The following is a 23971-nucleotide window of genomic DNA, read 5'->3' as shown; positions in this document are numbered from 1 at the left end:
GAATCGCGTTATTACATCAATATTTTTTTCTTGTTTTGTCTTTATTATTATTTAATAATCATATTTTATCTTTTCTCCTATCGTTCATAATAACTCTATTCGATATTCTATTTTTCTTGTATGTTTATTATTCAAATTATAAACGTACTAATATAAGAACGGAGAACGATAAGGTAGGTTTTTAATACTTCTCTATTGTACACCTATTTTCTTGATATGATTACATCTCTATAGGGGTTTTCCACCTATATGATCAGTGTGATACTACTAGTCTACTACGTACTCATCACCTTTTTAAACAAACAAATGAAAGATTTTCTCTTTGTAGCTCAACCTTCCACCAAATCACCACTCCCCCACGCACTCCCTCTGTATTTGTGGTATATATAGTTTACATAAACGGTGACATTTACTATTTTCTTGAGAAAGTTCATTTTTTTCCCTCTCTTGTTGTAGTTATGTCAGTACTGAATCCTAATGCAGAAGTGTTTAAACCAACTAATAAAGAAAGAGAAGTAGTCCCTTTTCTCCCACAAGGCAATGAACTTGTTGTGTATCAGCCACCATTACTGCCATTTCATGTTTCACAGCCTCAATATCATCACTTAGGATATTTCTACTACTATCAACAAAATGTTCCCCTTTATTGGATTCACAGAGATCGTTATCATCAACTTGAAAAAACACCTCAAAATCAGTCATTTCTTGCAAAAGGTGAGATCTTTAGTGATGGGGTGAAGAAGAATTGTATGTGGGTTGAGAAAACACATCAAGATCAGTCTTTTGTTGGTAAAGATGAAATCTTTAGTGTTGGGATGAAGAAAAATTGGAAAAATAAGAAACCCCTTTTGCCACCTAGGTTGATGAGAGCTGGTGAAAATGGTTGGAAGCCAAAAGGGTTTTTTATGAGGAAGCCACAGCAAGAAACTGGTTCTTCTATCTCTCCATGCAAATCTTCTGCTACTTTTTTCAGTAGGAACAAAACTACTGTTATGATAAGAAACATACCCAATCAATTCAGGTCTGTGATGTGTTATCTTTTTTTACGTAAAGGTCAAATCTTTAGAACTTTTTAATGTTGTTTAACCTTTTTTTTCATGTTATGTGGGTTTCTACATGTGGAAATTGAGTTTTAAATACAGTAATCTATTATGGGTTAGTTTTGTTTTTTGTACTTGACTTTCATTTACTTGGTTCTTGAAATGATCTAATATGGGTCATTTTGTGTTTTGTTTGTTTGCACTTGTACCTTTCATGTATTTGTTATTGAAATGATGTAATATTTCATTTTTTGCATGTTGAAAATTGAAACTGAGATTTGAATGCAAAATATCTATTATGGGTTGCTTTTGTTATTTGAACATGACCTTTCATATACTTGTTCTTGATATATTGCTTCATTCAATAGTATTTCCCTTTCTGTTTTACTATTTTCAGTTCTTTTATTTGTTTGCATGTTGAAATTGAGACTTGAAAAAAAGTACTTCTAGTATATATTATGTGCTACTTTTGGTTTTTGCACTTGTTTTTGTTCATATTTGGTTCTTGAAATGATCATGTATTGCATTCGTCTCAATCTATGTTTGCTCGAACTCTTCAAAATGTCAACAAATGCGCGTTGGATTCTCCGAAAGTAGTGTATTTTTCGAGAGTTCAACACGGGTGCGGCAGTATTTTTGGAGAGTCGGAACAACACATAGGTCTCAGTCCTATTTGGGTTCTAGTTTAACTGACTCTTTAGTGTTACTATGCATTTTCCAGACTTTAATTTTTTTCACTGTCTGTTCATATCCCAATGTACAGTTACTATGGTGATGCATGCCCGTAGTATGCATCATATATGATTGGTTACTGTATTAAATGCAATTTTTGTGTGCTTTTAATTCTCCATTATTAATTATCTCCTCTTTTTGTTAATTTTGGTGTATGTATATTTTTATGAATCTGTTAGTTTCTGACAAAAATACAACTCTTTTTGAATGGATTTTATTTAACAGGAGAGAGCCTTTCATGCTTTTTGTTGATCAGTACTGCAATGTGAATCATTGGGAGTATGATTTCCTTTATCTGCCAATGGATTTTAGGTAATACTTCTACTATTGTATTCTATTAATTAATGCTGCATTTTTTAATAACATGCTGCAGCATATTGTTAATTAGTTGGTTTAACACACTATTTTAGCTTCTATACACTAATGACCTCTACAATGAAATTTTAGAATGCTACTCGCGGTATAAAATTTGGGATTACATTTTTCGCGTGTTTTGTTGTTGGTACGAAAATTTGGTGTTCTTAAGTCCCATATGAGATATATCCTTGTTCCAAAAGAAACGACCCTCTTGAAACGATTAGAAACTTCAAAAATAAGTGAGACTAATTACTTTATTTCTATATATTGTGTCGGTATATATAAGTTAAATCCTTATCATGTTCATTTTTCTTTGTTAATTGATCCTGCTGATAATGCAGGACCAAGAACAATGTAGGCTATGCTTTTGTCAATTTCACGTCGGGTTGTGCTGCTTCAGAGATTAGGAAAGTTCTCAGGTACTTCAAATGGAATAGTGTTGAGACTCCCACGGGCTTTTACTCGTCAAGGAAGATTTGTGTAGTTTCTTGGGCTCGTATTCAGGTAAAAATGACTTCACATTTCTTGATTTCTTTCAACATGTTTCACTTCAAACTTGTTTGTTGATGTTCATAACACCACACAAGTGTTAAATGAAAGACATGAGATACAACAATGTATGGTTGGTCACTCCTCAACTCCCAAATATTAGCGCATTTTGACAAACTGAGTTTGTTTGTAATTTAATGTAGTATTGTAGCGTACATTTTGGGGTTTCTAGTGTATCGTCTTTTATATAGATGCATATAATTTTTTGTAATGTTGGTTGCTTTTTTGTTTAATGGTGTTTGATTGAATTTCAGGGCAAGGATCAATTGGTGAAGCATTTTTCGCAGTCGAAGTTTATATGTGACACTGATGAATATCTTCCAGTTGTTTTCTCCCCTCCGAGGAACGGTTCATCTAGGTTGACAGCTCCAATGACTATTGGCAATCTGGCTGCAGTTCCGTCAGTTTATTCATCCAGTGACACGACTAATTAGAACTTTGCAGCTGCTGGAACTATATGTTGCTCGAGTCCTCCAAAAAATGCTAAATATACCAGCATTTTTGGACGAGCCGAGCAACATAGTTTAAGCTTTTAGCTGTGTCGTAAAGGGTTTTATGTTTGTAGTGATGTATGTTCAATGTTTTCATTTTCTCCCTGGAGGCTCGAGTTTATCGATGATCTGGGGTGAAATGAAAACATTGGATCTATCCATATATGTTTTATATTTTGAAATCTTAGGTTCTATGTTTAGTATTTTATGTTTTAAGAATGTTGTTTGTGTTTAGTTTGTTAGTTTAGTATTGTATGTCATGAAAGTTGTTTTTGTTTAAGTTTTTAGTTACATGTCTTATATGTAGTATGTAAATGTAAGGGGCCTTTTTTTTTCTCAAGGATATTATATATGTAAGATGGCCTTTAATATGCATGTATTTTCAATTTCTTTCTCTAATATTTCTATGTAAGACAAGTGTAGAAGAATTATATTATTAGGTAAACTAAAAATAATTGGTAAAAATCTCATATTTGAAGGTGGACTGAATAATCCTTGAAACAAAATAAATCACATATGGATAGTCTATAGTTTACTTGCATTACATAGCAACACATGCACTGCTAATTGAAGGAACTTTAATATAAATATCGAGCAGGAATTTTAGTACAACGAGCTAGGAATCGAGTAAATTCAGTAATAGATGGTCTCTCTCTATCTCTCTCTATATATACATTGTAAAATTAAAAAAAGACACCTTAGTGCCTTATATATACGTATGACAAAATTACTCTTACATGATACATAACTATAGCTAGATGTATGATAAAATTACTCTTACATGTTACATAACTAGCTATAGCTGCAGCAGAAGCTAAAACTACTCTTAAATTTTATTGCAGAAGTACTTATACATACATTTCTCTGCATCTTCTTTTTGTTTATCTTGCTTGAGACAATTGTATAGCTTCTTGATCATGTGTTGAGTCTTCAGCCCACATAAACTGTCGCGACATGAGCGAAAATTGTTGAATTCTTACTTCTTCAAGTTGCTCCCACTCTGCCCATTTTTCAGCTAAACCTACACCCTTTAGCATGGTGATTACTTCTGCCATTTTCGGACGTTCCTCAGGTGAACTTTGGGTGCAAAGCAATGCAACTTGAAGGATTGTCTCAACTTCTTTGGGTTCATAAGTTTTCATGTTTCCATCCACAATGTCACCTAGCCTTTTCTCTCTTAGTAGTTTCTTGATCTGTAGAAGTAAAAAGGTATCCGTTATGTTGCTCTGACTCTTCAAAAATTGAAAAGTGTGTGGAAGTAGGGACTTACATGATCCAGTAGCAAGACATCTTCCTCTTCTTCAAGACGCGAAAAATCAATTGCACGTTGCCCTGTTACAAGTTCTAAAAGTGTAATACCGTATCCAAATACATCTGTTTTCTCAGATGATTTTCCGGTAGACAAGTATTCTGGAGCAATGTGGCCCATTGTTCCGCGAACTTGAGTTGTAATATGAGTCAGTTTTGTATCAACTAGCTTTGCTAGTCCAAAATCTCCAAGAACAGGTTCAAAGTTATCATCTAGGAGGATGTTTGCTGCTTTTAGATCTCTATGAATGATCTTAGGATCACAATGCTCATGTAGGTACTCTAGACCATGTGCTGCTCCAAATGCTATCCGTCTCCTCGTTGGCCAATCCAGAGCTTTCTCTCCAGGTTTTAAATCTGTCGAAAAGAGAGGAAAAAAACACAAACACAGACTTAACAGACTGAATAGTATCAAGAATGTCAAAAAAAGTGGTTGAGTGATAAGGGGCATACCTCTTAACCGATATGCAACACTAAGATTCTGCATAAATGGATAAACAAGAATTCTCTCAGAAGAGGTTGTACAGAACCCGATCAAACGTAGGAGATTTCGATGGACTGCAACACTAATCAGCTGCACTTCCCTTAGAAATGCAGCCTCTCCACCAGGATTGTGGTAATCAGTGAGTCTTTTCACTGCCACTTTTGTGTTGTCTGAAAGATAGCCCTTGTAAACTTTACCAAAACCTCCTTGTCCTATAACGTTGCTTTCACTGAAATTGTCCGTTGCAATCTGAAGTTCGCGCCATGAGAACCTTCTTAGTTGGCCTAATGAAATGTTGCGCTCAACGTCACCTAAAATGCCATAAAAGTAGATGGCATTTGAAGTTATTAAGGAAATTTGTTCAGTACAGAAAAACCATATACTCTTTCTGTTGAAGAAATAGGAGTAAAGCATATACCTTCCACATCAAAAAATTGATCTTGTTTGAGTTTACGTTTATAATTACAACGATATGTGATGATAGCCCCAACTAAGAGAAGAAGGAATGCACCACAACTTGCACCAGTAATAGCAACCTCAAGTTTTGGTCTTCTGCTAGAAGCTGTTGAAAAAAATATCACTTAAGCAATAATCATTTGGTTGGCAAAGAACTAAAAGATGCATTTGTGACAAGACTATTAACCTGGAGCAGAGGAACTAGAAACACAGGGTTTCTGAAATCTATTGCCACAAGCAAGATGAGTTCCTGAAAAACTGATTACGACGTATAGAATGATTGTTAAAACAACATAGTTAAACAACTAAGTCAATAATAATAGCTTCAAGTTGAATAATGCAGTCATGAGTAACAAATTTTCATTTTTTTATCAGTTGAAGGGAGCCTTGGAGCAACGTAAAGTTGTCTCCATATGACCTATAGGTCATGAGGTCGAGCTGTGGAATAAGCTACTGATGCTAGCACCAGGGTAGACTGCCTATGTCACACCCCCATGGCTGTTTTGTACATCGAGTAGCCCTTTTTGAGAGCTCAACATCAAAATGGGAAGGCTAAACAAGTTGGCAAGAAAGAAGAATAAATGATGACTTTACCTGTATGTTGGTATTGAAAACAACTGCAGTGGGATACCTCCAGTCAGATCATTGGAGGACAGGTCCCTGTGAAGAATTAAAACAAGTAAGAACTACAACCAGAAATAAATGACAACATCAAATAACAACTCATTCTATGTTGCTCGGACTTTCCAAAATGGTACCACCTTTTGAAGGGTCCGACACACATACTATAGTAGTTTTGAAGAGTCTGAGCAACATAGGCCTCAATCCAACCGAAAATTTCAAACAAAGAGTAAATTACGCCCGTAAGGTAAACATAGTTCTTACAGTTCTTTTAGGCCTGTGATGTTTATAAGTGAATTTGGAACAGTTCCAGTTATGTGATTTCCTTTCATGACCCTGATGCAGGACAAAAGGACATATCATAGAAAGACTTTGTTACAAGAACTATTTAATAAGAGCTATGTTAAGGTCTGCTAGGACTCTCAAAAAATGTTGTCACACTCGTGTTGGATCCTCCAAAAATACACTGCTTTTGGAGGACCTGACACGAACCTGTCATCATTTTTGAAGAGTCCGAGTGACATTCCTTGATGTTTTAGGAAAACTGAGAGAACAAAGAAACAAAGAACAACAAGTACTTACAAATATTTAAGTTGGTAGAGCTGACCCCAAGCTGGTGGAATAGGGCCATTGAAATTATTGTTTGCAAGATTCAAGTTTTGTAGATTTGACATGCTGCTAAGGTAATCAGGTAAGGCACCAGATAGATCATTGTTCTGTAAATCCCTGCACAGTTCCATTAACATTTTAGCAACACTTCACAAAACTTTCCTAGGTTCGCTAGACATTGAGTATTAGCAACATTTCATTTTTCCTGCCTGAACGATGGTGATATCTCAGGTAGGAAAAAGGGAACAACTAATAGTTGAGGTGTGTTTTTGATAAATAGTTGGTGATAGGGAACTCGAAAAAAGGAGATACTTTAGGTGTGATTTTTACCAGTAACTCTAATTTTAATACAAAGTGCAGTATACTTACAAGCTAACCAAAAATTTCAATTTGGTTATCGATGGTGAAAGTGTTCCTGAGAATCCATTAGAAGCTAAGTTCCTGTTTGATTACAACAATAGTTACGTCTCAGTCCTAAACAAGTTGAGGTCGACTATATGAATCTACTTGATTTACTTATAACAGAAAGGAAATAATTAGTCTTACAGGGATATGACATTTCCATTTTTACATGTAACATGAGACCAACTGAAACATGGAGTCACAAAATCAATGTTCCAATCTTTGATTCTATTGTGTGAATCATTCAGAGCCCTCAGCAACTCAATTAAAGCATGACCTGAAATGATGTATATATGATATATGATTTCAATAAAGAATAACAGTTATCGCGATTTTATTAGCACATTATTTTGCAAGCATATGAAATTTTCACAGGTACAGTAACCAAAACCTATAACTCCATACCTTCAACATCATAATCATTTGAAGAGAGACCATTGCTGCATAAAAGTAGGAATATCAGCAAGTTCAAGTGAAAATTCTGGAACGAAAAGGCTGTAGACATTGAATTTTCTCTATCAACCAGAGGAGAGCTTCCAGTTGATCCTTCTCCTTGTTTCCGATACTCTATATAACAACAACAACAACAATTACGCCTCAATCTCAAACAAGTCTAGGTCGGAGAATATGATGTCAAAGAAATAGGCCTTGAAGCTGCAACACAATGAAAATATTACCAATTAGTTCAAGAAGTATCCACTTCTCTTTGTGCTACCAATAAGAATTAATGCTCATACTGAGTAAGAACAAAAGAATCAAAATGACTATTTCTGAGTGACTAGTCTTCCTAAGAGTTGATTTCTCAAATGATCATCAAAACATAAAAGCTTTAAACTAATTTTTATTCCCTTCACCGGAATATTACTTGTCCTACTTCTAATGATAGATAGAAAAGATTGGAGAGGGGTTGAGGGACGACAAAGGTACAAAAACTAAATGACATACATATGTTAAATGATAGGCACATATATATATTAGACTATTGAATCCCCTTAACATAAGTTCATTTAAAAGCTAAGGCAAAATTAACTTAGTTCAATATACCCAAAAAAATATCAAGAAAATTATATAATAGCATGTATAATAACTACTACGCCTCAGTCCCTAACAAGTTGAGGTCGACTATATAAGCTTCACAACATGTATAACAACTACTAGTCCCTGACAGGTTGAGGTCGACTATATAAGCTTTACAACATGTATAACAACTACTACGCCTCAGTCCCTGACAAGTTGAGGTCGACTATATAAGCTTCACAACATGTATAACAACTACTACGCCTCAGTCCCTAACAAGTTGAGGTCGACTATATGAGGTTCACAACATGTATATATGCAAATAGTAATATGTAAATATACAAGTTAGTAAGAAAAGTGACCTGGACTAATAGCCATGGATTTTGAAGAGTAGAATGAATGATTAAGATATACAAGGAAGAGTAATAGTAGATAATTGATGACATGATGATGAATAGGTGAGATTCAAATGGCAATTGGGGGGTTTAGTGTAATGTGTAAAGTGGGACACACAAAGCATTCAAGAAAGTAGGAATAGAACAATTTTGAGAGAGGGGTAGGGGTAGGGGGAGAGGGGGGGGGTGAGTGGAGCTAAAAAAAGAGTCTACTTGGTGATGAGTTGATGGTGAATGAGAAGGCCACTACTAATAACAGGAAAAACACATTGTTCTCTCTACTTTATTATACTTTAATATTTAGATGCTTACACCCCAAATGCAATCAATGAGCATGACCATATTCCCCTCTTCTTTAAAGGAGAGCAATATCTTTTTTATTGGATAATCATCATGGCAAACAACAACTTCTAAGAGTAACGATAAATTTGTCTTCGTTCACTTATAGGTCACAAGTTCCACTATGAAATCAATCAAATGTTTATGATGCGTCTCTTCTTCGAGTTCTGCATTAAGGCCTCTACATAAATATTATATACTTTATGCACTGAGCTATCCTTTCATTAATCATATCATAACACTCTCACATGCTCTTGGGTTTAGTGATAATTTTAATTATTTATACTTTCGAGTTCGAGTGAAGAGTAGGAATACCTTTAAGTAAGATTTTTCACCGTGAATTCAGATTAGAAAAAACTCCAAAACAGGTATCAGAAATTGGATTGAAAAAAAAAAAGAAAAAAGAGAAGTTGAATGTTATATACATACTTGATTTAGGATATTACTACAAAATCCTACAATAATATAACAGAGGAATATTAGGTGTGGACTGATTATTTTAGTTTTTTTTTCTTAAATAAAATAATCTTCTTGCTCTTATTAATTATTTTTTTCTTGCAGAGTTTAATAAAGTCAACTAAAGGGTTTATTAAATTATGTTAGGCCAATCAAACTTTACTTCAATACTAGTTAAGTAAAACTTTATGCTATGATTATTTTGTTAGTGTGACAAATTAAACGACTCGTTAGTACCTTTTCGTAACACACACATACATTTATATATAATTCGAACAAAATATAATTAACTCATCTAGTAAGACGGATGATTATCTTTTATCCTCCGATTCTTAAAAAAATACTTGCTCAAACTCGAAGTTATTAAATTATGTCGATGTTAAACTATTACAATATCCTCTAATATTTGGGGTGTTCTCTAACTTTTGTACTTTTTTTACTTCTAATGGTACAACCTTGTATAACTTGATGATAAATGTGTTATGATTTAATTTGTTAATAAAACTTTTGAAAAGGTGCAACGATGATATAGGCAATGGTTTCATAATGTTTTGCTTTGAATGAAATATGAAAAAGTTGGTCTTTTTTTTTTAATATAAAAAAAGACACTTTAATACAATTATTCATCATCTTTTTTATCCTGTTCCACTTAAATTTTACCATAAGATTGGATAATGGAAGAATAATTGAAAAAAGACATGATTGTTTCTCCACTTTGCCAATTTTCACAAATACACAAATAAAAGACATGATAATCCTACAAAGCAGAGGTAGATTATTATTATTTATTTATTTATTGTAAGGATAGAACATAAACACAAATACACAATTGATTGGTGGTATTTAGTTTTACTATATATCAAAAATTAATAATAATATCTAAGTATTAGTTTTTTTTTTTATATAATAATGTGTATTTCATAAAAAAAATATTATTTTTCAGGAATATATTTTTCGCCGTATCAAATCAAATATATTCTAGCCAAAAGCAAGAACTATCCCATCGAATTAACAATCGTTTTCTTTTCTCTCATCTCATACTATAAATGTTTGCATAAAAATGATATTTAGTAATAAAATTATGAAGGGAGTTTGTAATTTGTTGAAATTAAATATATTTCAATTAAATTATAAGCATTTGATTGAAACATAATCAATAAAACTTCACACGTTTTTATTAAACAAATAACTTAATTGCATTTTTTTAATACTAGCCTCTCTCCTCTTCTTATTTTTGTTAAACCTTTTATTTTCTAATGCAAAAGACTTTAAAAATAATAATAATAGAGGAAAAAGAAAAGTAAGAAAAAGCTTCTCCTAAAAGCTTAAGTTAAGAAAAAAGAAAAAGGTTTTGAAGATTTTGACAATACATTTGGCTAGACATGACCTAAAAGTAATGTATGATGTTATACATTAAAAATTAAAATTAAGTATATGAAAAGTTAGGCATTTATCCTCTCCCTATAGGCATCTTAGATATGGTATTTGGTTCCAAATTTCCAAAAGTGTTATCACAAGTGTGTTTATACCCACCATTTTTTGTGTATAATTCCTTATTCCATAAATAAATGGAGAATTTAATTTTAAAGTCAATGAAATCTGATTTTTATATATGGGACAATATATATGTTAAGTTAATTTTTTAGTGAATTCTGTTGAACACGATAATATATTAGTGTAATTTTGTAAGTGGTGATTAAAAAAGTTAAAATGCATAAAAATCTCGTAATTCGTAAAGATGGAAAGATTGTTTTTAAAGACCTATATTCAATTTTAATCAGTAGTAGAGATATATAAAGTATTTTATTCATATAATGCTATGAAATGTAATTATATTGACATTAATAAATTGAACGACTAGCTAAATATATTAATAAAACTAATATATCTCACACTTTATTAATAATTAAATATACGCCACGTTTTCCACGTATATACAAGGTTGAAAAAGATAACATGAAATTAACATATCTCAATTTTATTTTAGCCTCCCTCAATGGGCTGAAACTTGTGGCCCAAATCTGATTGACATATGTATTGGGCTTAATGTTTAACTCAAGCCCAATAAAGAAATGAAAAATAACAACTTTAACATATAACAAACATAAAAATCATATTTGTATGTTATAACTATGGTTTGCATAATTGCACTCTATAACAAATTTTATGTTTGCTATGGAGCTTTTGATTTGTATAATTCGCTAGATACATCCAATTTTATACAAATTGTTCAGTTTTGTATAAATTCATTTATACATTGTAATTTATATAATAAGATATGTATTTGTATAATTATAAGTGTATAGGACGAAAATATATGTATTTATATTTGTATATACACTTTTCTTTATACAAATATAAACGCATTTTATATTGAAATGTATAAAATGACTAATTGTATACCGAAAATGGCTAATTGTATACCGAATCAGATGACAAAAAAATGGGATATTTGCTGTGAATTATAAATAAAATAAACTGTGGCTATAACATTTAATTTAAATTAATAATTTGTTATTTCATACAATTTTTCCTATATATTAACCGTATATAATTATTTAAAAGATGAATTTGACAAGTCAGTCAAAAAGTTTATGAGAGGAAATTTCATATGACTTACATGTATAGAAAGTATTAAACTGTAGGAGTTAATAAAGTGATGCAACAAAGTCAATTTTTCAATAACATTTAGAATTTTTCTCCCCTATTTTTTTTTAAAAAACTCTTTCCTAAGGAACAAGATCAATAGTGCGGTATGAATAAATTTGATGCGTTCAACTTTTAAATTTAACTCAACGTCTCGATTAATAGGTTTGAGCTTTAGACACTTGTTAGTTGCCACTTAAACATAGAATTATATGTACTAAGTGTTTATGTCAAATATGAATATATAATACGTATATTTTTGCATTTATTTTATCATTTATCCGTAGTTAATTTATATATATATTTTAATCTTGTGTTATAGTATATTTTAATTGCTTTATTACTTCATAATAATAAAATAATATAGTTTGATGTAGCATCAAAACGTGAGTAATCTTTTGGCCTAAACAAATCTATCTTGTAAAAGACCTTACACCAATCGAAAAACAAATTTGTCATAATTCAAGCACATGACATGTATTATCAGCTTTGCCCTAACAAATCTTACAAATTTGTCCCTGGAGCTACACCATCATTAAGTCCAACAAATGTGCGTACCATGTGACCTTGTTTTAATGTCTTATAAAGACCTTCACTATTCTCTCACATTCCGATGTAAAATTCGCCTAATGTCTTAGAACCTTCACTTACGTTTCATTAAATTCTACATTAAAGAAAAAAAAAAGGCCAATTTTTCATTCCATGAAAGAACAGAGTTTTTGACTAATAGAAAGACTTTATAAGTCACAAGTGGTAGAATTTTGAAAATGAGATACATTTTTTCTTGTAGAAAATGGCATTGACAAAGTCTTTTGCACCCTATTATACATATAACCATAAATCTTGTTTCTTGAACTCCAAACAAATTAGAATTCAATTTGCTAGTCTAATCTAAATTTTAAACCATTCTTGAATTCAAATTAGAGTCATGACACAAGATAATCTTCACATTTTAGACCCTTTTCTTGAATCAAAAAGTGTTTACAATCAAGGCAACAAATTATCAACAACACTTCAACCATACAATGAACAAAAACATGATGATATAGAGTTTCAGACGTTTGAAAATATCACAAATGACAACTTTCCTTGTTCTCCACCTTTATGGATGACTCAAAGGGCATTAAGTGAAACCAAAACTCAAGCATCTACTCCATGTTATGACTATTTTGGCCATCCTTTTCCCGGATCAAGATTACAGGTGATTAGAGTCGTATTCAGGATTTAAATTTGTTGTGTTTAGCCTTTAGATTCTTATTTTGAAAAATTTGAGTTTCAACATAACATATTTGTTGTGATTTTTCACCTCGATATGTTCCGTCTATGTCTATAGGTGATCAAGAGTGGTAGGAGGCACCTCATGGAGATGATTCAAGACTTGCCAGAGTCATCTTTTGAACTGTCATTGAAAGATATTGTTGATGATCAAGAAAGGATAAAAGAGTGCCAACAAGCTACAATAGTAGGAGGGACAAATCAAAAGGCTAGAATGCCACAACAGAGAAAAACTTTGAAAAGGAGTCAAATATCAAGAAGTGAAAGCATGGATAGTGGGGTTTTCTTACTGAAAATGTTCCTCCCTACCTCTATAGGTAGCAAGAAGAAACTAAAGACAAGGAACTACTCAAAAGTTTCATCGAAAACATCGGTTGATGAATCAGAGAAATCTGTGAATAAGGACTGGTGGAAGATTATGTATGTAGTTATAAAAGAGAATAAGTATAGCAGAAGTATCAAGAAAAGCATGAGTGCTAATAGCACCAGCAAAAACAGGTAAAAGTTAAACTTTTCCCCTTAGAGAATAGGAAGTCAGTAAAAAAAAGGACAGTCCGGTGCAGGGAACATCATGTGTTCACGTAGGGTCTGAGGAAGGGTCGCACCCCAAAGGGGGTGTGATGTAGGTAGCCTACCCTTACACAAGCACATTTCACGGCTCAAACGGTGACCTATAGGTCACATGGAGTATGTTGTATTAAATTTAACTTGTGTTACCTGATATTTGCAGGCTGGTTGAAAGCAACTGCACAGAGAGGAAACAAAGAGGATGCTTCTTTTAGTTTAGCAGAACAAATAGAAGAATACAACACATAGCCACCATAATTTAGAACAATAAAGGTGAAAATATGTGTGGTTTCTGCATGTAACACTCCAGCACAAGTTCTATAATAGTCACTGTGGTCTTGTAAATGCAAAGCCTATAGGAAAAAGTTAACAGCTATTGCAGTAATGTTTCATCTACAATTTGATTATTATTGTACTGACCATCATCAATATATCAGAACTCTTCTCCATCATTCCGAAGAATCGGCTCAATATCTTTTTTCATAGTTTTGAAAAGAAAACGCGTGTTTTACTGTTAAGAGGTATACATGAAAAGGACTAGTTGTTCTTTCAAGAACAAAGATAATTAACATTGGAAAATCAAAATTTAGTGGTGGAAAAATGGTGAATGAGGAAAAAGTAATTTGAATGAAGTTAGAAACTTGCTCTGAGAAAATGACAGTCAAAACTAGGAAGCTTATATGACTTGGAAGTCAATTGAATTGAGTAGATTCAAAAGACATGGATGACTTTCCCTTTCACCATTGACCTCCATGAGATAAATCCAGTAAGATTAATTTATTTACTTCATTTCATCTACTACAGTCAAACCTCTCTATAATAGTATCGTTTGTCACGATACCTTTTTAATTGGTTGTTATAGCGAAATGTAGTTATAGAGAAGAAAATATAAAATAACATAACATGAACAATCATGAAATAAGAACATGGTTGTTAAAAAAATTCTCTTCTTGAATAATTAATCTTGAGCAATGTGTGTTGATTGTAACACTGACTAACTTTATTAGATAAGATTCAATTAGAAAAGTGGCATATACCTGTGGGTAATGACTGTTTATTAGCAACACAAGATAACACGATGCAAAGAGTCTGACACATGCTCAATGTTAAGAAGGTCAAAAGGAGAATACAAGCCTTGAATGGAAGCCCAAAAATACTTTAGCAACGTATTATAAACATGTATTGATGAATAATAAATCATAATGTTGTTACAACACTGAATCTATCAAGACTAAATCTCTAAAGAACACCTATTAATGAATATACGCAATTGGTATAAATCCCAAAAGTTATGAACAAGGAGCTTCAAACTAAGAATTCCTAATATTCTGATGAATAAGCCTACAGAGGAAGAAACTTTTCACAAAAAATCACAAAAGAGTCATGAACGTCGTTCAAGTACTGCAGCAGCTTCAGTATTCTCTGCAGATGAAGCATTGTAACCCATATAATGCATTGCATTTGCATCTTGCTTTGTCTCTGATTTGACTTGGGAATAGCTGTTTCTCTTTCCTGGTATATGAATAACTCTACTTACAAAAAGAATAATATAGAATGCACAAGTGAGTAGGCTGAATTGGACCAAACATGAGTGACAGGTCATCAACATTGGTCAAGTTGGATGAGCTTCATGCTTTTTCAGCAGATTTTATAAACACTAAAGTTGTGCATACAGGAGTTCGTTCCACGTGTCAGGGATGCAGGGTAGGCACCAATGCAATCAGTCGTTTATACCTTCTGATGCTTTTAAACTGTAATGAGATATATGACCCTCATCCCTTAGTTCAGAAATAGCTGTTATGTCCAATAACTTAACCTTTGTGACCTTCACAGCATCCCCAATAACTGGATCACTTGATTCCTCTTGCTGGACTTCATTTCCTTTAGTAAGTGGAATAGTATTGTCACAGGATATTTCCTCAGAAAAGCAGGAGGTTGATCCAAGTTCATGGCAGACTTTGTGGCAGGATCTGTAACATTGAAGGGCTCTATACCGCAAAGACTTGCTGACCAGTAATACAAAATTGTGGTGTTTGTGTTTGGAAACCTATAAGCCCATCCATCAGGGCGTATAGCTCCACGTGGTTTGACCAAGCCATACTTCCATCCTACAGTTTCAACTTCAGGCATGTCCTCACCACCGGTAGCCATGCACATGAGAGACTGGAATTGCTGTCTACCAAGTGAATCTCCAATAAAAGCAATTGTTTTGTCCTGCATTCTGAAATGAAGTTACACTAAGGGGTTGAAGCAGTAAATGTAAAATCTGCTCAAAATAATTGATTCAGGTGTGCCTTTTTAATATCTCATCTCTTTGTAACACCTTTTACTATGTTTTTTCCTATCTACCTCATAGCACATGCGGGACCACAATGTTGGCTGCAAAACTGCCTCTTCTAAATATCAGTGTGTGGTGATATCCAAACTAAGCAACTAATTCAAACTTCGGAGACATATACTTCCCCACCTCTCTCTATTGCACCTGAGTCAAAAATTTCAATGATCAGGAAAAAATTGATGTATACCTTCTCAATAATTCTGAGCCGTTAAAGTCTGGCATTTCACAATTTTAAGGTTGCCAACGATATCCCTCATAGGAAAAGTCTGTACGTTGGGTCAGTCTGCAAGCCCACATATCTGATAACCATTGCTTATATTTAAACCCAGAGTATAATGGTCGCCTTCTCTCTGCAATCCACCTGCCTCTAGCAAAATTGCAAGCTGCAAAAAAAGAACAGGAAAATGAGGATACAATATCAATCATTTAGTCTTTCAGATGAAACGTCAAATGTAACCATCAGATTAGAAAACTCAGATGTACAACAGCTAAAGATTTTGGAAGAATTTTTCCTTACCCCTTAAATAAAAAATATTCAAGCCAATATCAGAACTAAACTTGAAAAATCTCATAGATTGTAAAAGTTAGAAGAATAATAGGTCGAAAACAAACTGAAAGAACGTTAAAGATTCAAAGGTAAAATTCAGCAGTTTTTTTAATGAAATAAGTGATATATCATTAAAAGGAATCTAGAAGATGCAGAAATTACAAAAGAGAGAAGATGTCAGATTTTAGGGAGCCTCTCGGAGTTGATATTTCATCAAAAATATCTATGATTCCTTTCAGTCTAAATACACCAAAAAATGCAAGCAGGCACCACAATTCAGATGCTCTTGATGGCTTTATCAACCTCCCTAGAGCCCAGGATTCATAAACATCTCTGACAGTATGTGGCATAGTCCATCTCAGTCCAAGTTAGAAACATGTTCCAAATGTATGTTGCAGTTGGGCAACGGATGAACAAATGATGGATAGTCTCTGTGTTGGAAAAACACATGTAGCATATGTTGGCTAGTTGGAAATTTCTTCTGGTAAGATTATCCTGGGTTAGACAGGCTCCATTTAGGACTTACCAGCTGAAGCACATAAACTTTTATGATGCAATGGTACAAAATCAGCAATTTCTCCTAATTGGTACATTATGTATTATCAACACAATGGATCACTGGGTACTTGCTACCTCCATCTCCAGCACAGATACCAGTAACTCTACCACCATGGCTAGGCTTAGGTATATGGGAAGAAATCATCTGATTTCTTTTTTTACTCCCTCCAGGATTTAAACCCGAGCGCTCATGGTTCTCCTCCAATTCATCGACCACTAGGCCACACTATTGGGTGCAATCTCATTCACATTTTCTCTGGTAGGATGTAATAAAGAGGTTTATTTACTTTGACAGAAACATGAACTGTACTCATGGTACAAGTGATCATTTTGGGATCAGTTCTTTTTTTCCATTGTTGTGGCCTCGTGGTTTTAGTAATGCTTAAAAGCAAAAAGTATTTTGGGCAATCTTTGGTACAATTGGTTTAAAATAGAATTAATTTGTTTCAAATTATAACTATTGTCGGTCAGAACATTTCTGCACTTATGTTAAATTAGAACTTATAACTCTTCCTCTCAACCTAATATGTGCATTGCATCTCCCCTTTTCTTTTCCTAAAAAGGTTTTATTCTTGTAATTGATCTCATAATATGGTAATACTGATCCAGCAAAAGAAGATATCGAATTCTTGCAAAACATTTAAACAGATTAGTCCAAAGGTAATTGGCTCTTTAAAATATTTTCTAAGCTGGCAATGTGCTTTATAACAATTCATCAAGGCAAAAAAATAGGAAAGTCTTGAAGGGAAAAGCGAAAAGTCTACTATATCAATTTTGAATATAATGAAAAACAAACAGAAACATTACCTTTTCTCTCTAATTGGGAAGTCATGATTTTTTTGTCTTTCCTTCTAGTGGAAGGAGAAACTGTGACATTCTTATACAAAACTATCAGATACTTCCAATCTATTTTCCTCTATTCTTCCTTCTGCTATTTGTGATTTTGAATGCTCGTCCACTATTTGTTTGTTTGATCTCAATGATACTGCAGATTCATCCACTGAAATATCTACAATAAGAGATACAAAACAATAAGAATAGAAATAGCGAAGATTACTTCAAAAATAATTTACTGATCACTGCTTTACTGATACGGGTATAAGCCACAGCTACATAGCATCACATAATAGCGCTATAAACACTAAATAAGAGGAAAAGAGAGTTAAATAAAGTCACACAGATTATAGCTTCAGAAACAGCGAGGTAAGTCCAAAGACACATAAACTTTCACAGTTTAAAAAGAATTGTTCCTTGGCAGTGTTGTATCTGTTGCACTGATTTTCTTTTAGTTTCTTCTCTCATATAACTAATTTTCTTTAGCACGGTTACTTAATTAGAACCAATAATAGGCACTTCATTTTTTTGGAATGAAGACATCCAAATTGGAGTTAAGGGGGAAATCAACTCAATGGCAAGTATGCTGCCCCAGAAGAATAGGCAAATATGCTAATTAAAAATATCTATCAAAATGATCAGATAGGCATGTAGCTGTGGTCAATCCATCATATCTTCGTTGGAAAAGCTGAGCAAAAGATTGTTCCGAGGAAATGAGAGGCTAAGTACCATAGTTAGTTATGATACTAACTACTAAGCTCAACCATGCACTGGTCCCGCACAATTCATTAATAACAGTATATCAATGACATACATGAAGGAATGAAGCTTCAACGTGAGCATTCCATCTAATCACCGCCCTCTCCTATCATGGTGTCTTATTTAAGTAAAATAAATTAAATTGGAGGGGAATGAGGGATTATCAGGATACAGAATTACACGATCAAGGTGGGAGTGGATCGTTAGTTGTCAATTAGAACAAGCAAGGTTATTTTCTAATATTTTCTTTGATTATTCATAACGGATAAGAAAAAGGCCAGTTACTATTCTAATTATCAGTAGACGACTGCATAAATATCCTCCCATCAAAGCGTCCCATTCGAATAAGACATAACTAAGAGTATGGTTAAATGCTTGATTTTTGATACAGAACTATGGGTGCAAGAAAAGATAAAAGGTGACTGGAAGAAAATACAAGATCTCTCGACTTTTAAGTTCATATTATCTTCTTTGTCTTTAGTGTAAATATACAACTTTGACATGTTATTAATACTCACAAGGTTTCAATCAAGTACAAACCTGAGGGCTGCATTATGAACTGATCTTGTGCTGACAGTAAGTTAGTAAGAAGTGGATTCTTCTCCCAGGACCAAAGAAATATGGTTGTAAATAAGAGAGCAGACAGGAAGAAGGAGAACTGTCCTCCCAAAAATCTACCAACATTTCCGCCTTTCATTTTTCAATGCACACTCCAAGTAGAGATATACTTGTGAGTTGCTGCTGTTCTTCCGCTACAACACAAATGAGCTTCTGTACATGGGTGAAGTGAAGGACATCTGGGACATTCAGACAACCACCATCAAGATTTTAGCCACAACTTTCACAGGTCTGGGCTCTTGAAACTAAATGATAGAAGCTTAAACGAAGAACCATGTCAAGATAACTACTCAAGCACTCAAATACAATGTACTTTATTAAATCAGACAAAAAGGTTGAAAATATTCAAATTTAACAGAGCTTCTATCAACTCTTTGAACCTCTAAAACGACGACAATGAAAGGCGGGAGCCATGTATACAGTCACAGGAATCTAAGAATTAGTCGTTTCAATGTAAAACAGTATTTATATCTCGCCTCTCAAGTTATTCATAAGGATTCAGCTTAACAATTCAGGATGTCAAATTATGCATATCATATGTCGCATCCAGCTTTCAAAGTGGTCATTATCTTTCTTGTGTTGCTCCTATAATTTTCTCTTTGATTCTGGAAGAAACTATATGACTTTTGTGAACTGTCACAAGGTCACAACCACATGAGGTATGGGACTTGGTCAATCTTTCATAGCATAATCTTTTTATTCTATGAAACCATTTGCTGGTGAATCAAGTATGTTACAAGAAGAGCATTATACAAATTAGTTACATACTAAAACATAACAGAAAAGAACCAAAAATATAATTTAACCATTTGACAGATTCCTATCCTAAAGCTAACTTTCTGAAAGATAGTCTCAAATGGCTGGCAACATTACAGCCAAAAGAAAGCACCAATTCCATAACTAAACACAAGAAAACAACATATCCAAATCAAGTTTTGTCCTTTATTTCACAATTCTTTATTACTAGTAAAAATATAAACTTTAATCCTTTTTCAACTTCTTCTATAACAAAATCAATTCAATTACCAAAAAACAAAGAGAATAAATATTTAACTTACCAGCAAGAGCATTATATAAATTAGGAGCAGACTAAAACATAACTGAAAACAACTAAAAAGTAAAAGAGTAAAGAAAACCCAATTGACTGATTCCTATCCTCAAGCTACTCCCAACATGGCAGCAACAATCCACTAGTGTACGCAAATCAGAGTCCGTTTCCGATACACACTCGGCTCAATAAAAGTCCCAAAATGACAATATTACAGAGAACATTTTATTTCACAATTCTTTATTAAAAAAAATACAAACTTTAATCCTTTTTCAGTTTCTTCTATAACAAAATCAACAATTAAATTACCAGACATGAAGATAAAAAGTATTAAAAAATCACCTTTTTTGAACAATGGTGATAGATCCCCTGACCTTCTCCGTTCACATTGTCTACTATTTGATTTATGGGTGTGAAATTTCTTGCTGGTTTGAAGCCTACTAATAAAATTGTATATAATGGCAAACTAATAATTCAAATTAAATGGTATAACCACACTTTGATTTAATTGTGTCCTGTAGCAAACTGTTTGTCAGCGTCTCTCTCCCTCAAACTCTCGCTCGCCACTCTCCTCTCTCGCTCACTCCCTCTGTGTTCTCCTCTCTCGCTTTATACACAGAAGTGTATAAATTGCGTTTCTGTTTGTATAAAGCGAGAGAAAATTGTATTTACACATGCAAATACATATATATTCGTCATATACACTTATAATTATACAATAAAAATATTCTCCTGCCCAGTTCTCTTGTGCCTTTCTCTCTTTCTCGTTTTATACAACAGAAGTGTATAAATTGCGTTTCTGTTTGTATAAAGTGAACGAATTATACAATTGCTCTTTTTATATATATGTATAGCGAAATAGACAGCTTTTAGTTGTATATGTATAGCGAATTATACATATATATGTTTGCTATGAAGCGCAATTATGCAAACTTTGCTATAGCATACAAATATGATTTTTTTGTTTGCTATATGTGAAAGTTACTCAATTAAAATTAACAAAAAGATAATAAAATTGGGCCACATGATAAGGCCCAATATCAGGAAAAGGACTTTAAAACCCTGAGACTAGAACCTTCTACGCAAATCTGTGCATATATAAAATCCCAGTTTCATCCAGCTCTCTTCTCTTCTTCCACGTACAGCAGAAAAGCAAAATCTTCAGCAGTAGCCATGGCGAAACGTTTGATCCCAACACTTAACAGGGTTTTGATCGAGAAAATTACAGCTCCTGCTAAAACAAGTGCCGGTATTCTTCTCCCTGAGAAGTCCTCTAAGGTCAGTAACCTTGAGTAATTTGTTGGAATGTTCGATTGAAATTGGTAAATGGATCTCTGTTAGATTCATCATAGTCTGTTGTTTTCATTTGATTGGTTCCATTAGGTAGATTAAGTGTGAAATTTAGACAAGATTTAATTTTGTAAAAAGGTTCTGCTTTGTTAAGTATCCGAATGAATTGGGTTTACTTAGCCGAGCTCAGAACTCAACTATTTTGGTTTTTTGGATTAATCCAAGTGCTAAATTTTAGATTTTGTTGAGCATTTGACTCATATGGGTCCATTTTAAGCTTAACATATAGTATTGAAGATTTTCGTAGCCAATTCTGATTTATATTTGATTGTGAGACACTTTTGAGTTTTGATTGGTTGGTGTTTTGCTAAAGTTGAGATCTTTTGTCTTGTGACTTTAGAGAACATGTAGTTTGAGAAACCTCTACAAATAAGTATTTGAAACTCCTTTGGTTTATCTGGCAACATAATTTGGTTATTGATTCCATAGGTTGAAAGAGTGTTAGATTTAGAGAACATTTAGTTTTGAAAGACTTGTCATTTCTCAAGTATCTGAATGAAAGGGGTTCGAGTTGGGTCGGTGTAAATAAGTGGTGGTCATGTAGACGGTTGAGTTGAAATTGTGATGGGGAATATTCTGGTGTATTGTAAGTGCTAAATTTGGAGGACCTGTAGAATTTGTTGAGCAATTTGACTGATGTTGAAGATTTACTTGAATGATTTTAACTTGTCTTTGACTGAGTTAGTGTACTCTAAAGTGGATATTCCAATTTTAGCTAAAGTTGGGATATTTTGGTGTGTGTGTGTTCAAGTTTGGTTAAGAAGTTGATTGATTGAGTTGTTGTTAGAGTTATATTATCTTGGATATGCAACCCAATTTGAGCTATAAATTTTGATCTGTTAGTGTTTGTGTTTTCAAGTGTAATCAAGTCAGTCTTGTTAATTTCAGCTGAATTCCGGTAAAGTGGTAGCTGTTGGGCCAGGACTTCATGACAAGACAGGGAACTTAATCCCTACTGCTGTCAAGGAAGGTGACACCGTCTTGTTGCCTGAGTATGGTGGTACTCAAGTCAAGTTGGGGGAGAAAGAGTGAGAGCACTTTGTTAACTGTCCTTGTGTTGTTCTAAAGGCTTAAAGCCTTATTCAGCTTTCTAACCATTCTTGATGATCTTGTGGCAGGTTTCATTTGTACCGGGATGAAGACATTTTGGGGACACTGCACGACTGAGCATCTATAACATTTGAGTTTTCATTCGCGCTGTTGAGGTTCATTTAAGGGGGTTGGGGAGGTTAATTTCAAGGATGTTTTTGGTTTAAGCATTCGAATCGTTGAATTGTTGACAATGTGTTTGATATCTAATGCAATGATAGTTGAATAACTGTTCTTTTAGTATTGTGCAATTGAGGAGATTGTGGCTAACACATTATGTTATATGGCAAATGCCAATGGTGATCAATTGAAAAATGATGACACTATTTTCTGCCCTTAGCTTCTGAGTCCAGTTTATTGATAAGGCTAGTAATAATAAGTAATTATTGTAGTTGTCTTTTATGGTGGCCTAAATTTGGTCTGCTCCTTTATGAAGCTACTGCTATTTGATTATTATTGGTGTCTGTTAGCTAGGTGGCTGTGGCTGTTACTGTTAATGTGGTGCAAAAGATCTGTAGAGTCTCTCCATGCTAGGCAATTATCATAGGGGTAGAGAAACTATCTCTGACAGACTTTCGGTGCTTGACCATCAATAGAAGATCTTGTGGGCGGGGTAGAGAAACTATCTCTGACAGACTCGGTGCTTGACCATCAATAGAAGATCTTGTGGGCGGGGTAGAGAAACTATCTCTGACAGACTCTCTGTGCTTGACCATCAATAGAAGATCTTGTGGGCGGGGTAGAGAAACTATCTTTGATAGACTCTTGGGGGCTTGACCATCAATAGAAGATCTTGTGGGCAGAGAAACTTTGTCCGATATATCCTTAGGACCAGTTTGGTAGGCGGTATTAAATAAAATAGTCCATGGATTAAATTTTAGTCCATCTAAGACCCCTATATGGCTAAACCATCTCCTTATTTCTTTTCCTGAATTTATTTTGTCATTTAATTTCCTTTTTATTTATATTGGAATAGTTATAAATGTTCTGTGGATCGTTTAGTTTAGTGTAATTTAATGATTTCACTAATATCTTTTTCTCCTTTTTTTTATTCAATGTAGTTTGTCGATTAACCATTTGAACTAT

General features: G+C 33.6%; 4 protein-coding genes and 1 pseudogene across 6 annotated transcripts; 3 read left to right on the top strand and 2 right to left on the bottom strand.

Moving 5' to 3' along the window:
- The first annotated feature begins 412 nt into the window (after positions 1 to 412).
- Positions 413 to 3426, top strand: LOC125867330 (protein terminal ear1 homolog). Its single transcript, XM_049547785.1, has 4 exons — positions 413 to 1021; positions 1998 to 2084; positions 2471 to 2633; positions 2933 to 3426. The coding sequence occupies exons 1-4, from the start codon at positions 459 to 461 to the stop codon at positions 3110 to 3112; spliced, it is 993 nt and encodes a 330-aa protein (XP_049403742.1). The 5' UTR covers positions 413 to 458; the 3' UTR covers positions 3113 to 3426.
- A 542-nt stretch (positions 3427 to 3968) lies between these two features.
- Positions 3969 to 8640, bottom strand: LOC125867328 (probable LRR receptor-like serine/threonine-protein kinase At5g63710). 3 transcript variants are annotated; one of them, XM_049547784.1, is made up of 12 exons: positions 8429 to 8640; positions 7455 to 7703; positions 7194 to 7326; positions 7017 to 7088; positions 6621 to 6764; positions 6303 to 6374; positions 6012 to 6077; positions 5605 to 5675; positions 5380 to 5523; positions 4931 to 5272; positions 4440 to 4834; positions 3969 to 4362 (listed from the first exon to the last, which is right to left on the bottom strand). In XM_049547784.1, exons 2-12 carry the CDS (start codon positions 7552 to 7554, stop codon positions 4051 to 4053), a joined length of 1851 nt encoding a protein of 616 aa, XP_049403741.1. In that variant the 5' UTR covers positions 7555 to 7703; positions 8429 to 8640; the 3' UTR covers positions 3969 to 4050. The 3 variants fall into 3 exon arrangements, with proteins under 3 accessions (XP_049403741.1, XP_049403739.1, XP_049403740.1); XM_049547782.1 differs by having other exon boundaries at positions 7455 to 7616; positions 8429 to 8614; XM_049547783.1 differs by lacking the exon at positions 6303 to 6374 and having other exon boundaries at positions 7455 to 7616; positions 8429 to 8615.
- A 4103-nt stretch (positions 8641 to 12743) lies between these two features.
- On the top strand, positions 12744 to 23217 carry LOC125869037 (10 kDa chaperonin, mitochondrial-like). Its single transcript, XM_049549593.1, has 4 exons — positions 12744 to 12747; positions 21612 to 21724; positions 22685 to 22824; positions 22915 to 23217. The coding sequence occupies exons 2-4, from the start codon at positions 21620 to 21622 to the stop codon at positions 22961 to 22963; spliced, it is 294 nt and encodes a 97-aa protein (XP_049405550.1). The 5' UTR covers positions 12744 to 12747; positions 21612 to 21619; the 3' UTR covers positions 22964 to 23217.
- LOC125869036 (uncharacterized) lies at positions 12756 to 13972 on the top strand. Its single transcript, XM_049549592.1, has 3 exons — positions 12756 to 13103; positions 13236 to 13675; positions 13908 to 13972. The coding sequence occupies exons 1-3, from the start codon at positions 12831 to 12833 to the stop codon at positions 13957 to 13959; spliced, it is 765 nt and encodes a 254-aa protein (XP_049405549.1). The 5' UTR covers positions 12756 to 12830; the 3' UTR covers positions 13960 to 13972.
- Positions 15126 to 20865, bottom strand: LOC125868978 (protein trichome birefringence-like 16; annotated as a pseudogene).
- Positions 23218 to 23971: the final 754 nt, after the last annotated feature.

This window comes from Solanum stenotomum, chromosome 6, assembly GCF_019186545.1.
Source record: "Solanum stenotomum isolate F172 chromosome 6, ASM1918654v1, whole genome shotgun sequence".
NCBI lineage: Eukaryota > Viridiplantae > Streptophyta > Magnoliopsida > Solanales > Solanaceae > Solanum > Solanum stenotomum.
This window is presented reverse-complemented; position numbering and strand designations above follow the sequence as displayed.

Bases quoted from the DNA above. Each gene is read 5' to 3' on its own strand.
- LOC125867330 (XM_049547785.1), top strand. From the start codon at position 459: ATGTCAGTACTGAATCCTAATGCAGAAGTGTTTAAACCAACTAATAAA. The intron at 2,085-2,470 runs GTAATACTTCTA...CTGATAATGCAG, and splicing joins TATCTGCCAATGGATTTTAG to GACCAAGAACAATGTAGGCT. The intron at 2,634-2,932 runs GTAAAAATGACT...ATTGAATTTCAG, and splicing joins TTTCTTGGGCTCGTATTCAG to GGCAAGGATCAATTGGTGAA.
- LOC125867328 (XM_049547782.1), bottom strand. The intron at 6,078-6,302 runs GTAAGAACTATG...AATTCTTCACAG, and splicing joins ATCACAGGCCTAAAAGAACT to GGACCTGTCCTCCAATGATC. The intron at 5,273-5,379 runs GTATATGCTTTA...ATGGCATTTTAG, and splicing joins TCAATTTTTTGATGTGGAAG to GTGACGTTGAGCGCAACATT.
- LOC125869036 (XM_049549592.1), top strand. From the start codon at position 12,831: ATGACACAAGATAATCTTCACATTTTAGACCCTTTTCTTGAATCAAAA. The intron at 13,104-13,235 runs GTGATTAGAGTC...CTATGTCTATAG, and splicing joins TTCCCGGATCAAGATTACAG to GTGATCAAGAGTGGTAGGAG. The intron at 13,676-13,907 runs GTAAAAGTTAAA...TGATATTTGCAG, and splicing joins AATAGCACCAGCAAAAACAG to GCTGGTTGAAAGCAACTGCA.
- LOC125869037 (XM_049549593.1), top strand. From the start codon at position 21,620: ATGGCGAAACGTTTGATCCCAACACTTAACAGGGTTTTGATCGAGAAA. The intron at 21,725-22,684 runs GTCAGTAACCTT...TGTTAATTTCAG, and splicing joins TCCCTGAGAAGTCCTCTAAG to CTGAATTCCGGTAAAGTGGT. The intron at 22,825-22,914 runs GTGAGAGCACTT...ATCTTGTGGCAG, and splicing joins GTCAAGTTGGGGGAGAAAGA to GTTTCATTTGTACCGGGATG.